The following is a 16,313-nucleotide window of genomic DNA, read 5'->3' on the forward strand; positions in this document are numbered from 1 at the left end:
GTTCTTTTTGCGCTATTGCTCAGCATGGAAAACATTGTCTCCGTTGTTTTAAAAGCTGTTTTATCTTTATTCAGACATGATTAGACAGAGCAGTGGCTGCTGCAGATATGTGGGCTTTGTTTAAAGGCTAGTGAATGCATCCCCAGAGTTTTCCAAACAGTCTGAGCGAAGTGCCTGAAATGCACAAACTAAACTTTATTAGAAAGAAAAAAAATAACAAGTGGGCAATAGCAAGCATTCTTTGGGTGCCGCGATTCTGACAGAAACCATATGTCCGATTTGATATCAAGTGTTGTTGGTACTTTTGGGCAGTTTACAAGGGCGAGGTATACTTGCATCGTGATTCTCTTATTAGCACGGTACTATTGTTATCAACCACTGATAACCACGCGGGTCACTGGTGATCTCGTCGGTGCGGGCACCACTCACGCTGGTAGTGAGGCGAGATTGAGGAAATAGTGTGATAAAACTAAGTTGCACTGGCTCTTCGAGACTCTTGTTTGCGGTAGTTAAGCAGTTTTTTTTTTTTAAATGGGGACACACAGCTCAGTATGTGGTGTAGCATCGTGTCAAACAGTGACATGGGACAAGGTCAAGCAAGGGCAGTCTTACTGTTCTGGTCTTATACCCCTGTCGCATGGCACATGTAATGGCATTTGCAGTGAACTTAATTAGGTGTTGATGCATTTTTTTGCAGCTACGTGGGCATAGTAAATGACATTCACAGCTGATGGCATTCGTCCATTGAATACATTTTTTCTGAACTCGTGCAAGCGTGACGTGTAACCTCGACAACAGGAGCTTGACAAAAAATTGTGAAGGCGATAACTTAAAGCAAAATGTAATCAATGTTAAGGTTCTTATTAATGGCTGTTTTTAACTTTTCGGTAACTTTTGGCGGTTAGTTGAAACAACTTGTTGCTTCAACTTCGTCTTCCTGCCAATGCCTCCTGTAGGCCATGCTTTCACATGCCCGTGTTCTTCTTTCTTTTTTCAATTCGTCCATGTTGTGTTGGTTCTGTAGTGCCACGGCAAGCAACGTCAGAATTTCGCACAGGATGTCTATCTGCCAGCCATGGAAGCAAATTCTGCAGTTTCTTCAGCGGAGACTGATGGCAAACATCAACAATTGCGAATGCCATCTTGTACAAACTGTGTGGATTAAGAAAGTGAAACTGCAATGGCGTGCAGTATGAATGTCATTTACTGCGAGTGACATTACATGTGCTGTGTGACAGGGGTGTTAACTTGATATCCTTTGCGTCTGGTCACACTGTAAGCACAAGCGAACTATACCAGGAACAAGTTAACGCTGCATCACAAAACTCAACTTCTGTCTCTGGTTAGTCTGAGAGTAAATAACAAAGTTCTGGAGAATGTACGGTCTGTAACACTTGAAGACGAAAGCCTTCTTCACACTGGGTAATGCGTTAACTCGAATCATACAATCGGTGAACAAAGTTCTTTCAAGGCATAGTGAGCTGCGGAGCTAGACGTGCGGTAAGTTAACTTGACATTCGCAGTTGATTGCATTGTCGAGGTTATATCAAAATCGATAAAGAATTAAGAGAGGTTATGAAGAGGCGCATCCCCCCTTAAACAAGTTTAGTACCGGGGTATGTATTTTCATTGTGTTGACATAAGGCTGAAAAAAAAAATGCCTGGACATATGATGTCCCTCCCTGGCCACCCTCATAAGAAACAAAGCATAGCACACGAAGATACTGATCTGAGACCTTGTATATATAAACGTGCAGTAAACCGGAAAGCAGCAGCAAAGAGATGGAGGGTGCCGTGCCCGTGGACCCGAGCCAAGCTTGGGAGAACGCGCGCAAGGCCCTCGAGAAGGTGCAGACTAACACTGGCAAGGCCACAACCGGCAATGAACAACAGGCTGCTCCTCCTGGCTATGGCGCAGGCTTTGGCTACGGATTCTGGCCCGGACAGCAGCAGCCCCAGCAGGGGTGCATGTATCCCGGCTACATGGGGTGGGTGGCCGTGACTTGTGTTTTGTGTCGTGAAGGCATGAAAAACATCTTTAAATACGGGGCTTTATAGAAGCGAACGTTTCGACAAGTGGTCTTGTCTTCAAGATTGCTACTTTAAAAAAGAAAAGACCACTCGTCGAAACGTTTCCTGCAGTGACGCTCCATGTTCCGAGGATTTTTGATCTCGTCAAGCTTCTGTCTTTCCTTGAGCCTTATTAAATGCGAAGCATTTCTTAGCAAACCTCTGGCACTTTGAGCGTTTCTGTCTACGTATCTATCTATCTATCTATCTATCTATCTATCTATCTATCTATCTATCTATCTAGCCGCCTACGTCTGGGAGCTCTCATGATCACCTCCTTAACTTGGTGTAGACCAAACTTTGCATGGGAGGGTAAGAGGATTTGATGATATGATTGCGGGTCATGACATCAATAACGTTAAAATCCTGTCGCGTACGTCGTCAAACCCTTTCCACTAGACACGTGTGGCACATACCCGTTTACCACGGGCCGCGGTGTACGGGTATGCGCCACAGGTGATTGACAGTTTATATCTACTCAGGGACGGCGAGAACAGACATTGGTAACTTAAATGCTAGAGCGTTAAGGAAAACCAACATCGGTAGCGTTGACTCAATGAATGGAAAGAATAAAAATTAGGATCGCAGCAGGAATCGAACCCAAGCATTCTGTGTGGCAATCAGGTATTCTACCATTGAGCCACGCCAGGTCTATAAACTGGTTTGGAAAAACAGCCTACGCAGGCGTGCCATCGGTGCAACGTCACCTGTGGTTGTGGTGCTGGCTATCTAATTTTACAAGACAGCAATAAACACTACATGATACTCCTACGATGTGTACTCCTACGACACAGGCGTCATATCAGATGAACGTCGGCTGTTCCAGTGTTGGCTTCTCTTTTATAGCGGTCTAATGAACATTACATTTGTATTCCTATGATTCAGGAAGCTATATTGAAGCATTGCTCGACCCGGAGGAATACATTACCGAAATGTACATATGATATCCACATAACCGCACCGTAAAGTGCACTTCGTCCACCAGAACGACGCAGTGTCCTCTTCATTTCTTACGAGGCTGGGCGATGGCCTCATGCTGACCGAGGATGACGCCAGATTAATTGACAGCCGCTTTGTAGACTAGGCTACATAGGCCACATACGCCCAGGTGGTCTACGAATACGACAAACACCATCCACTGAAGTTGGTCTACGTAGCACTATCCAGGTCTACGTAGCACTAGCCTCGACGGCCTCTACCTCACCAACACGAAGGGTGGCTTCAGGTTCGGACATGTCGACAGATAATTTGTCGACGAAATGACAGAGGCATCCACGAATTTCAACAGCTCTACTATACCACATACCTCACTACACATGGACCCCTCGTCACCACGATCACGACCGGATCCTTTAAGAAGTCACGACCAGCTGCTGGTGCTCACTGATCATGGTTATGATGCCCTTGATCAAGAACTGTCAAGAACTTCTTTCACACATGCACACGGGTTCGTGAAACGTGCGTGCGTTCTCGGGACACGTATAAGCACTACATATCAGCTTACCGCGTCTGGTTTTGGTAATACCCACGTTGCCATTGGCAGCGTTACCCAACCGTAAACAACTGGTTATATAACACATATGCGGCTCTCCAACATTATATATGTGTGCGGATACAATACATACAGATCTTTAGCGTCATTTGTAACGTGTCGCTCAGTAAAAAAGTGCGTCACAGTCACCTACCCGCCACATGCTTCGCATAACATCGACTCCCACGTACGTGGGATCTACCGAACTTTTTTGTACAAGTCTTGTGTGACAGTTCAAGGAACACAGCAGACATGAACAGAGAGGTCTGCTGGAATCTCAGATTTGTGTAATTTAACTTTCTGCTGTTTTTGTGCAGGTACAACGGTTATCCACCTCAAGGACCCGGAGGGGCGGGCTACGGCTTCTACCCCCATTTTGTGAGTACCTCGCATTTAGCCAAAGGGCTTGCCACACGTGTGTTTTGTACTTCTACTTTACTATGCACCTTGTCAGCGAAGGCTCCCTGGTCGTGGCCGTAATCTCCTCTGGGCTGTTGTTAATATGTGTGACCCCCCAAAAATGCACTGCTGAGGCTGTGACGTGATCCTCCTCTCCATTGAAAAGGTGTAGAGACCTCTTGAACGGAGAGAAGGATCACCTCCTTTCTGGACTGTGGCACGGGAGTACAAAGGCTGACGTCAACAGTGCATTTATCAGGGGGTGGTGGTGTTGGCATGCCTATTAATAGCCTAGAGGAGGGTCTCTGAAAGGAGCCTCCTGTGAAAAAATCTATACACGGTTACCAAATAAAAAGTGAGTACTGTCCCTCCCACAGTTAGTTTGTAACTGCTCCGTCCGGTAGTGCTTACTTATTTTCATGATGTCAGAGTGTTTCAGGCGGTTGACTTTTCCGTACAGACACAGGTTTGTGTCGCTAGTTTTAGATAGGAAACGTCCTGGTAAATTTTGTCGGAGATTCTGACAACACTGCTCAGCCAAACATAATGTTTTAGGCAGTAATGACGATCCTTTAACTATTAATGTGTGCAGTGTTTACATTAGCCAAGAAAAGGTACTTCCGGTTCGAGCAAAAACCAGCTAGCACGACTCTTGCGCAGGTGAAGAGCAGGCACGATGTGTTTGTGTGGGCGGAGCTGACATTTTTTGTTAGGTTGTAACTGAGTATAGCAGCACTGAAATGGTTCATAGTTGTTGACTACGAGTGGAAAAAGGAATTTCATTCGCTGAACGGTTCGATGGCCTCTTTTGGCAAGTGTCGTCGCCCTTTTTTTGCACAATTTATCGGACGTGGCAGAGAGGTCGCATGTTTTATCTAGACCCCATTAATTTGTACTGGTGAACACATTGATGGTGCTTTGTGTACATGGGGGCGAGAATGTTCATGTTGAGAATGCTCAGCAGACCCGCCACGGTGGTCTAGTGGTTAGGGTGCTCGACTGCTGACTCGAAGGTCGCGGGATCGAATCCCTTCTGTGGCAGCAGCATTTTCGATGGAGGCGAGAACGCTTCAGGTCCGTGTACTTAGATTTAGGTGCACGTTAAAAAACCCCAGGTGGTCGAAATTTCCGGAGCCCTCCACTATGGCGTCCCTCATAATTGTATTGTGGTTTTGGGATGTCAAACCCCCAACAGTTATTCAGAATGCTGAGCACTCGCAACTGGTGCACAAGGCAGGGCAATTAGGCTGCTGTAAAAGCTAGTGTCTTCTCTCAACCTCATTACAAGACAGTCACTGTAAAGATTCCTTTAGAAAAAGTTTTGTTTAGCTTCAGATACCTTTTTAATGGCGTGAAACAGCAGCACTGCACAGAATCGTTTAACGTGTGGTGGAACTTGATTCAGTACTGTGTATAACGCCAGCTCTTGAAATAGTAAAATTTTCGTCCATTTGTTTTGTAGCATGAAGATAGGTCAGTAATCGACACGGATGTCTGAGAAAGACTTGTTCAAATTTTATTGCAGTCTTTTGTGAGATGCATCCCGTTTCACACTTTTGAATTCGTCACAGTTAGGAAACTTGAACCCGAGTCCAGTGTTCCGCAACGGTCCTGTGCTATATGAGCTAATTGGGAGGACGAATTTTTTTGTATGACAAAGGCAGCGCTGCTAAGTTCAAAAGACAGAAAACAGGGACGACACAGACTAAGCGCATCTGACAACTGATTTTGACTGTGTCGTCCCTGTTTTCTGTCTTTTGAACTGAGCAGCACGGCCTTTATCATCCAGTATGTTCCAAACTAGCCCCTACACAAGCTCTTCTGAATTTTTCTTATGTCAATAGGGTGCTTTCTTTCTGAGAAATCCACAAGAATTTTTGTAACTTCATGCTGTGGAGGGGTCGATGACCTGCATCCACCTTGCAGACTTCCGCAGAAACGCTTCACCAACCCATCACGTTTGTGCTTTTCAGAACATGTACGGTGGCGGCTACTTCCCAGCGTCGGCGCCGGTACCGTACCCCCAGCCCACTGCTGGGCCAGCCGGTAATACCGGTTCCCCTACTTCCGGCTCGTCCGTCGCTACGGGGGTGCCGCCACCCCCACCGGGGGAACAGGGTGCAGCGTCCTCTTCGGAGAAGGAGAGCGGCGGTGCCTCGGAGACGCCTCCTTCGGGTGGAACCCCACCCCAGGCGCAGCCACAGCAGCAACCCCAGCCCCCCATGGGATTCGGCCCGCAGGGCCCCGCTCCCGGCTTCGGCCCCGGCTTCAGTCCGGGCTACTGCCCTCCGGGTCCTGGCTATGGCTTCTACTACGGCTACAATGGGATGGCACCCAATGGCGACGTTGGACCACACGGTCCGACACAGTTCAGCTCTGGCATGCAGGGAAAGCGTAAGTGGAAATGCTTGCTCTACTTTTTGCTTGCACCCGCTGCGGTGGTCTAGTGGTCATGGTGCTTGACTGCTGACCCGAAGGTCGCGGGATCGAATCCTCTAAAAAAAAAAAAAGTTGGTAACGAAGGGAAAAACAAGAAAAATAGAAAGGCAGAGAAAGAAATAGGCATACAGAGAAAAATTTGTCAGACAGACAAAAAAAAGAGCTAGCATAGGTAGCCATGTTTAGTGTCGTATAGCAAGGGGGTGTGAAAGAGAGATGCGAGGGTAAAAGCCTTGCCAAGCCAGGACTAGCCAGGTGCCCACCAGCTCTGCTATGACCCAGCCTTGCGCGGCTTAGTGGAAGCAGCGCTAATTATATAAAAAAAAAATTGCAGGCCCAACATGGAATGTGCTCGTGCAGGACGGCAAATTGGGAATCATTGGGAGTTGCCTTTGTCAGGCAGGGGACACAAACATTAGTGAATTCTCATGAACGCTTGCTTGACACTTGCATGTATCTGATCTGACATGTATCATGTAAGTTGTAGAATGTTGTGATGTATGATTTTGGGACGTAGGTGATTTAGCATGATCATGCAAGTCGTAGAATGTACTACAGTCGACGTCCGATTTCCCGGACCCTCAAGGGACCGCGAAAACGTCCGGAAAATCGGGCAGTCCGGAAAAACGAATGCACGTGAAAACGCACATTTTTTGGTAGGTATTTTTCGCTGACGGAGAGGGTCACAGCCGGAGTACAAGATTCCCCATAGCAATTCAGCCAATGCATTGTTTAGGTGGCTCTGAAAAGAGCCGTTTATAAAAAAAAAATACGACGTGGCCGGCACTACCTCATAGGTCAGCACTTGGGCGCAAAGAAGTCGCTTATTTTCTTTTGCACGGTCCGCTTGCCCGCGATTATGTCTGCCTCAATTTCAGTCAACGTCATGTTGCCGCTGTACACCAATGACAGTGTCATCAGTGCTCGCGTCAACTCCGTGTTCGTTGGCTGTGTAGGAAGGAGCTGGTTCTTCGTTCTCGTCGGTGTCGGAGTCATCGGAATCCTCCGTAACTTGATGAATGATTTCGTCATCGGTCAACTCCGCACATAGCTCGAGGTCTTTGTCAGCGTCGGCGAAGCCCTCAAGGGTTATCTCGGCTGGAATGAACACGCCGCCAGCGCGCAGATCGTCGAAGGCAACGTCCGCGGATGGCAGCTCGTCATCGTGAGCCTACGAGGTGGCTTTGTGCGCTTCGAAGGCGCGGACGAAGACGAAGGAGCAGTCGGTGCCATTGCTGTAAACGGCGAATCCCGCTCGATGAAAGCGCAGCACGAAACAGCTAGGAACTCGGTGGGTGCTGAAGGTCGGGAAACGTGATCACTGAAGGTAGCGCGCAGCAGCAAACGATCAACCGCAGACACGACCGCAGAGCTGGCACAGCTGACAAAACAACACGTGAACGAACACAGTGAGGTTTGGCTTGGCTAAGCTACGGCTGGCAACGGATTGACACGTGCGGTTTCGAGGTTACGGCAGCCGCGGCGCGGTGCGGCGTTGCTGCTGATGCGAGTATGGTGGGTTCAAGGATATGAAAATGAAAACAACCAAAATGGCGGCGTCGGTGGTGACTTTGGGTCGGCGGTTAACAGTAAGAAGTCCGGGAAATCGGATGGCGAAGGCTATAAGCGTCCGGAATTTCGGACTTTTTAATACATTGACTCTACGGGGAACTTGACGGTGCCGCAGATGAGTCCGGGAAATCAGGCATGTCCGGAATTTCGGGCGTCCGGGAAATCGGACGTCGACTGTATCGGGATGTATAATTTTTCGTATCGGCTATGCATTGTTGCTTTGTTTGTCATGATTTTGTTATGTCATATTTTGTACAAGTTATGTATAATGCCTCATAGTGGTTTCAAATTCTATGTATCATCTATACATTGCTACTCTGTGTAAGCAATGATTGGTTTTGTCAGATTGGTACTCCACTCGGGTAACAGCCCAATTGGCCGACGGTCCCTGCAAAATAAAAAAGAATGAAAAATTGACGGCGATTTTGAGGGAGGAGCTGCTGTGGTGCAGACGTGGCCACCAGCTATTGGCCATGGAACTTGGCGGATCATTGTTGCCGTCTGAATTCGGAAAAGCCACTGAACCTTTTGCTTTTGCACTGTCCTTCTTCCAGAGGCTCCTGGTTCGGGCGGTGTCCGGTTTAGCCTGCCCAAGCGCGGCAAGTTTGGCGGGCGGGGTGGCAACCGCGCCAACGCCTTCCAGCAGCAGCGCATGGCGCAGGGCAACAATCAGCGGTCCGCCGCCGATGCCACTCAGCGCCTCGAGGACTGCATGTAAGTTGAAATCCGTATCATACTACAAATTGTATTGTTAGGCACGTGCATGTGTCGGGACTAAGTCGTGCACTGCCGCTGTCTTTTCCAGGGCCAACCTGACTCCACATGGTGGGGACTGGCCTGAAAGCCTCAAGTGAGTTGTTCGTTGCTCCTTTGTCGGGCACTGATGTTTGCAATTTCTTGCGAGCAAGAGCGTCATGCTGAGGCATTGCACTTGAAGAGAGAATGACAGTAGCTTTGCCCCCCTCCCCGCAGGCGGTACGCCATGCGTGCATTTGGCAAGTGCAAGTCCGAGCTGGACCGTGACCAAGTGGAGATTGTGCTCAAAGGCAAGCTGACCAAGATGTACCGTGACGGTGCCATGTGGTCCATTGACTGGGACAATGAGCCGCTGCCCAGGTACTTACCAATTTTGTAACTCGGGCATGTAGATGTGTAGTTTAGTTTAGGGCTAAGTACAGTGCAGTCCACTTATAACGATATCGAGAAAAACGAAAAATATGATCGTTATAATAACCGGTGATCGCTATATCTGGACTGCCGAAAAAAAAAAAACCACCGCGGGACGTATCTTCGTAGCTCCGATCCCGAATTTACCACTAGCACTAAAGAATAGATGTTCTAGAAAGCAGGATGTCAAAAACAAAGCCTGATTTTAAGCTCCAACGAGAGCGTCAAGCTTTAGGCACACCTAAACATCTCAACAGTCTTGAAGTATCCGTGCGCCATTGCATGATGTACGAATTGTGCGTGCCGTTAACCACCACGGCGGCAAGAGCGCACACGCAAACACCACAAAAACTGCACACGCCGGCCAAAGTTCGCTTCATGTAACGAAACATCACGAAACTTCATACGAAGGCCGGCGACTAGGACGGGCTCCTGTACGGCGGCGGCGGAGCACGGCTGACATAACGACCACTCCGATAAGCTCAAGAGCGAACAATGACCCGCCAACCACAACGGGAGACTTGCAGGTGTCCGCCAAGCATAGCCTGCCTGCACGGCCAGCCTGGTGTCTGCGCTCAACACTCGCTTCGTGCTACAACGGAACTTCCGAGGAATTCAAAACTAGCGTCGCGGCGCGCGCACGGCCGGCGCGGGGCGCACAGCTTTGTCGGCACGGAGGCAAGATGGTGTCGGTGACGTAATCATGACGTAATTCTTTGGGACGCTCGGGACGCCGCAGCGGCGTGCCAACTAGCTTTTCGCCTCTTTTTTTTTCTTTTCTTCCTCTCCTTTCGGTGCGATTGTGGGCCACGCGCGAGTGGCGAGGCACAACATTAGGCTCCCTACACAACATGTGCGGCTAGCGCCATCTTGTGGCGCGCTGCGCAAGCTCGCGATGGCACTCGGCGCCCCTTATAAAAATATATATAGACAGTCTATAGACTATCTAAAAATGGGTTTAGACAGTCTATAGACTGTGTAAATCCATTTTTGTAAGGGGCGTGGGCTGCGCGGGCGGGCGGGCGGCGCACGCAGCGCGGAAATGGCGGCAGATACGAACTCGCGTAGGTAAACGTTTCGCCCCGTCTCGGCATCGTTCGTTTCAGGGGAACTTGGAAACGCAAATGTAACGATTATTATACACAGAAAATGCCGCCCAGACGGCAAATTTTGATCGTTATATCCGATATGCGGCCGATAACATATCGTTATATATGGTTTTTTCCCTCATAGACATAATGCATAAAATGACACACATAACTCGACCCATCGTTATAACCAATATATCGTTATATGTGGTATCGTTATAAGTGAACTGCACTGTAATGCACATATTTTATGTCCACAGTGTTCAGTTCATGTCGTATCGGTGCAATTTCGGCTCGAGCACTTGCATCAAAGCCAACATTACCTTTAATGGCCTGATTCATAACGGGAAGCATCAGGTTATGTTGTGCAGTTGTACATACCGGTTGTTATGCAGTTGAACCCACTTATAACGATCCCACATATAATGATCTATCGGTTATAACGACCATATTTGGGTGCACTTACGATTTTCCTATGCTAACCATTGAAGCTACGTCCAGATATAGCGAACATTTTTCAAAGCCTCCTACTTTTACAACGAACACTTCAGACACGCTCGCGGTAAAAATATGGCGCATACGAAGCGAAAAAAAGTTAAAACATGCCTTCTAAAGCGCGACAGGGGCGCGCGCTCGCGCGTGCCCCACTCCAGTTTACTCGTGACTAAGATACCCTGATCAGCGAGCACCGCACGCAGATTTCGGACGCTGCGAGCGAGGTCGCTCACTTTCCAGGCGTTTCTTCAGTGGTAGAATGGCAGTGAGGGGGAAAAAAAATAGTAGGCAGCATGAAGCTTTGCGGTCAGCTTTCGCACGGTAACCTTTCCCGACGCCGTTCTCTGCAGCTACGACCGCCTGCGATGAACCAAACAATGCCTTGGAACGCATAACCGCGATAACTTTCCATCGCAAAAGGGTTCACTGCGTCCCTAAACTCGTCGACGCCACAATGTGCCGCGAAAAGTCGTCCGTCTTTTCGGTAACGGCAGAGACCGGTCGATCGGTGATTATGACTTCCACGCGATTGCGGCGATGCCTTCGCGGATAAGCATCAGAAAAGAGCGAAGGTGAGGTGGCGGCCGTCGATCAACGTGCCAACACAGCCATCTGTAGATATCTGCTCGGCTGCGCGTGTGGCGTGCGCCGTACACTGCGGATTGACGGCGGTAGCCATGCTGCCGTTCACAAGTTCGCCGCCGCGTCGTGCGAGACCGCTTTAAAGTGCGCGTCGCTTTGTAGAAACGAAAGTATAGCTCGCTGTTGTTGAGCGGCGCGGGCACCGAGAAACGTCGATGCACTGACAGCGAGCGTATACTGCGTGTTTGACTAGGTGACAACTCAAGTGTGCCGCACATCGTCGTGCAGGGCCGCGAGAGAATCGCGGAGACGTAGAGTGCGCGTTGCTTGGAAAATGCTTGTTTTCGCCGCGTTGAACGAAGAGGCTAGTCGCCACACCCGTGCATGGTGCGGAGTGAAGCAAGCACGAAGAACGTACAAACGCGCGCATACGGCATACAGCAAGCGGCCCGGCAGTGACTCCGCGACCCGAGTAGGCGACGCGCTGCACGCAACTAGCCAGGGATGATCGTCTCCACGTCGCGGTACCACGCTTCGGTGCAACGGTGTCAGCTCATTGCAAAGGCGGTTAATTCACTCGTGAGCACGCAGTGGGCGTCGCTTCACGACGCGAAAAGGCTTAGCTTATCACCGAAGGGGTTGTAAACACTTTAATAAAATTGCACAAAGAAAAAAAAACGACTTGGCCGCTAACCGCACGTTTTAAGGGCGAGTCCATATACAACGAACTACTGATATAACGACCACTTTTCGCGACACTTTCGAGTTCGTTATAAACGGGTTCGACTGTACTAGGAGTTTTGACATTGCTTTGGAATCCGGAGCACTGTACAGATGTGGGGGTAATGGTCTGTTTTACCTGAAGGTAGGTTGTATGTGGATTTATTGGAATAAGGGTGGTCTGTATCACAACTGAAAATTGTGAGAACTGGTGGGATGGCTGCTAGTTAGGAGTTAGGAGTTCACCTCCTGTTGCTTTGCTTGTAATTTTTTAATTTTTGTACTTTTACTCGAGGTGAGCTGTGTAATCAGCGTCATGCAGTGACCTTTTTTTCGGCAAGGTACTAAGCTCACAGAATTTAGCCCAATGGAGAAGTGTTGAGGTAGAAATGCGCCACTTGTACAGGTCCGTGAGGGAGGTCAGTGTCATGTTGCTGTGAATCTGGTGTTAATGTGTAAAAAGCGGTAATGCCGCATCAACTGGATAAAAAAAAAGAGTACTCGTAATATCCAGCCCTAGGACGGACTTCTTTCCATGAGCACTGTACTTAACATAATGTTTTTTGCATCTTCTCACAGCATCCACAGCGAGCGTTTGCAACAGGAGCAGCAGAAGTCCGGGCCGGGTGCGGCGATCGGTGTTTCGGGCCTAGACGGCGCAAATAATAAAGTTAGCGGTGGCACAGGGGTCGGCCTGTCGCCGCTGGGTGCGGCCTCTTCCAAGCTGTCTAGCCAGTCGTCCAAGCCCAGCATGGGCTTGGGTCGGCGGCTCGGCGGTTTGATGGCCGGCCGGCTGGGGCCCCAGACGACTCCCGCAGGTGGCGCCACGGGTGGCAGGCTCGCCTCCTCGGCCTCTCCCGCTGGAGGAAGCGGAGGAGACTCTCCGCCGGGTTACATTCCGCTCAAGAGTGGCGGTGGAGGTCGCCGGGGCGGCGACTGGGGTCGAGGTTCTTCGTCGCGCAGGTCTCCGCGGTCTCGGTCTCGTTCGCGCTCCAGGTCCAGGTCGTGGTCGCCGCGGTCGCGCAGCCCTGCCCCAACACACGTGGCTCCGAGGGATCGTCGGAAGAAGAGGCGTTCGAGGTAATTTTGGCAAGCATTGTCTCGACTGGAAGTGGATATGACTTGATGGGCTGCGTGTGAAGCTGGTGTGCCCTTCTTTCTTAACTGCAGTCTTTACAATTTGCGAGGACAGGTTCTTGCGGAATCCATCTGAGTGGGCACTGCGGTTAGAGCTCAGAGGGGAAAGAGTCGTGCCTTCAGCTCAATTTTCTTCTAACTCTCCAATTACGCCTTCATGGAGCCTGTTATTACACGATGCAAAGCTGTCCCTCGTGAAAAAAAGTGAAGTTTATCGCAACAGTAGGCAACAATAAAACGCAGATGTGGTGCACATGACATGCTATATATCTCCAAGCTTTCTCTTGAAGTTTAAAAATATTCTGTGCGTAAAAAGTGTCTTAACCCTTTGTGGGTTTGCCTATATTTTTGACACGATCATATAAAAACTGGCTGTGGTATATTCATATAAGCTACAAAGAAATAGTATTAAAGAAATTTCATCAAAATCAAGCCATTAGTTTACTGAAGAAAAAAAAGTGGGACATGTATGTCCCACTGACTTGTGGGAGTGTTTTCAAAAAGTGGGAAAACACTGTCCCACAACATCTCGAGATTGCATCAAGGGTTATTTGGGATGGACCGGCCGAAGCAAGTGGCACAGAGTATCGCTCCTCAAGGTGTGCTGAGGAAAGTTGTGAGGATCTCATTCCAGCAGTAGACCACCTGTGCCTCTTGTGAGCCGTCATAGCGCTGTTATCTGTTCCTGTAAAGCTTACTCCACCGCATGCACCAACCATTGTTTTGTCCATTTGCCAATCCTTGCTTTGGCTGTTGAAATTGTCGAGTACAGCTGTTGTCCCTGAATGTGTGCCTACTTTTCAAGAGGTATATATCAAGAAAAATGTTTCTGCGCACCAATATCCACAGTTGCGCTGAGGAATGAGCGTGGCAGTATCGTAGGGGATTGTTTCGATGCATTTATCTATCAAGTTATTCCGCAAATTTACAAAAACACGTGATGACTGGAAGCTAAATTCACCTCTCTGAAAAACCAGAAAAAGAGGAAATTATCTGGTATTTCATTGGTAGGTTCATTCCGTCTGGAAGAAGAAAAAAAATTCAGAAGCTATCACGAAAAATTGATTGAAATTTAACGTCACTGTGACACTACTTCTGCGCTTCGAAAGTGTGGTAAAAGATTTTTCCTCGAGAGTATGAAGACTTAGGGTATGATATAAGTGACTAATCGTTGCACTAATTGCAACCTGCAGACCTGCAGATTTTTTTCCTGCAGATGGAAAAGTGGGACATATGTGTTCCGCTGTTGCACAACGGGTTAATATTAGAGCTGTGCGAATAGCAAAATTTTGGGTGCGAAGCGAATTCGAATAATAAAGATTGAGTGCGAATCGAATCGAATAATTTCGAATAATTTTCGAATATTTCTCAAACATTTTTCGAATAATTCGAAGTGAAATTACAGAAAAAGTTGCAAAGAATCCCTAAGTGTGTTCATGTGAGATAGCAACATGAAAGTGTTTCTTTTCGCTAGGTTGATGAAGCGCTGGTGGGGTCATATTTCATAGTTGTCTTTCTTATCAAGAGTGAGGCAATGTAGAGGCCGAATTGTATCTATGTACATGATTTGGTGCAACCAAAGTGTTGCCAACAACGCTTTACACGTGATAGGCAGAGATGCCATTTCCTCAGCCTCTCCTCCTCTTTCAACTTCTGTGGAAGCCCAACTGATGTGGCGGACAAGGGTGTGCTCCCTTCAAGTCCGGAGTTCCAAGATATATAAGAACATCTGAAATTTTGGATGCTAAAAAGCTTCGGCGTCCGATTTTTCGGACTTCCTGCCCAAATTTCAGGTCCAAAACAGCATTAAATGAGCCCCCAACTCTGCCACATCTTTCATCTTCATATTGGAACCAGCGTTTTCTAGAGTTAGTACATTTGCGACCGTAGCGGAGCTTGAAAGGCAGCTTTGCCGCAATACGGGGGTGTGAGGAAGTGAAGCATATTGAAAATTTAGGGACCACTTCTAATTGGACGTTGACTGTGTCTTGGCTAAGTTCGACCGTAACGGAGCTTAAAAGGCAGCTTTGCCGCAATACGAGAGTGTAATGAGGTGAAGCATATTGAAAATCTGAAGGGGTCATATTCAACCGGACGTTGACTGCATTTGTTTTTGGGAAGTTCGAATAGTTCGAATAGTAAAATTTCAGTGCGAATCGAATAGCAAACACTATTCAAAAAATATTCGAAACTTCGAATATTCGCACACCCTTAGTTAATATCACTACTAAAGTTTCGCACATTCCTATGTGGTATTCGTTGTACATATCATTTGGCACTGTTGATTTGAATTATTCTGTGTGTGTCTGCTCTCTGGTGTTGCAGCAGCTCCATGGAGTCCAGCCCGAGCCCAGAGGTAACTCGCACGTCCAAAAAGGCTCTCAACTCCAGCGTCTCGTCCTACACTCACGGGGGCAACAACAGCAACGCCAACGGTGGCAAAAAGAAGTCTGGCCAGGGCAACCGCAAGGCCAACAAGAAGCAGAAGAAGCTGCTGCAGCAACAGCAGCAACAAATGTGAGCCTTGTTGGAAGTTTTGCACACGAGTGTACGTGCCTGCCTTCTCTTGAAAGATTCGCGATGCGGGTGTATGAAGCTTGCCGATAAAAGTTGGCCTAGGGCTGAGATTGAGGTCAGCAGCAGAGGATGAATGACCTAGATATATAAACTGGCTGCACCAATCATCCAGCTCCAGTGGGAATTATAAGTGCACGAATTTGTGCAAATACGTGCTTGCTGCCTTGCACGCTCTTGTAGCATTTATAATTGCACTTTGTTGGTCCGAATTGCTAAGCAGTCGTCATTGTCATTGCTAAGCCTGTCATTGCTAAGCTGCAGCGAATGTTTGCGTTTTATAACTGTGTTCTCACGGCCACTGAACCTGAACGACCTTTTTCTTTTGGTTTTTCTTTCCCAGGATTCAGTTTCAGGTGGAGGAGGACATGGCGACGACGGAGAAGCTCCAGAAGCGTGCGGCGCGCTTTCAGTCCGAGATCTCTGCAGGCAAGAAGAAGCGGCCCTTCTCGCTGGTGCTGAGCATCAACGCGGGACCCAGCCTGGGGCCTTCCTCTGGCGACGGGGATGGCGACCTGGACTGGGAGTCGTTCCCCGTC

General features: G+C 48.5%; 1 protein-coding gene across 1 annotated transcript in view; it reads left to right on the forward strand.

Annotated features, from left to right (window-relative positions):
* The first annotated feature begins 1,746 nt into the window (after positions 1-1,746).
* The window catches only part of LOC119399104 (leukocyte receptor cluster member 8 homolog), a 14,716-nt gene continuing 149 nt past the window's right edge, over positions 1,747-16,313 (forward strand). Inside the window, exons 1-9 of the mRNA XM_037665919.2 lie at positions 1,747-1,988; positions 3,919-3,979; positions 5,974-6,394; positions 8,566-8,725; positions 8,817-8,861; positions 8,984-9,127; positions 12,643-13,143; positions 15,526-15,717; positions 16,118-16,310. Of these exons, the coding sequence (XP_037521847.1) occupies positions 1,783-1,988; positions 3,919-3,979; positions 5,974-6,394; positions 8,566-8,725; positions 8,817-8,861; positions 8,984-9,127; positions 12,643-13,143; positions 15,526-15,717; positions 16,118-16,310 (1,923 nt within the window). The 5' untranslated portion in view covers positions 1,747-1,782. The remainder of the gene's footprint in view (positions 1,989-3,918; positions 3,980-5,973; positions 6,395-8,565; positions 8,726-8,816; positions 8,862-8,983; positions 9,128-12,642; positions 13,144-15,525; positions 15,718-16,117; positions 16,311-16,313) is intronic.

This window comes from Rhipicephalus sanguineus, chromosome 7, assembly GCF_013339695.2.
Source record: "Rhipicephalus sanguineus isolate Rsan-2018 chromosome 7, BIME_Rsan_1.4, whole genome shotgun sequence".
In the NCBI taxonomy this organism is placed as follows: domain Eukaryota; kingdom Metazoa; phylum Arthropoda; class Arachnida; order Ixodida; family Ixodidae; genus Rhipicephalus; species Rhipicephalus sanguineus.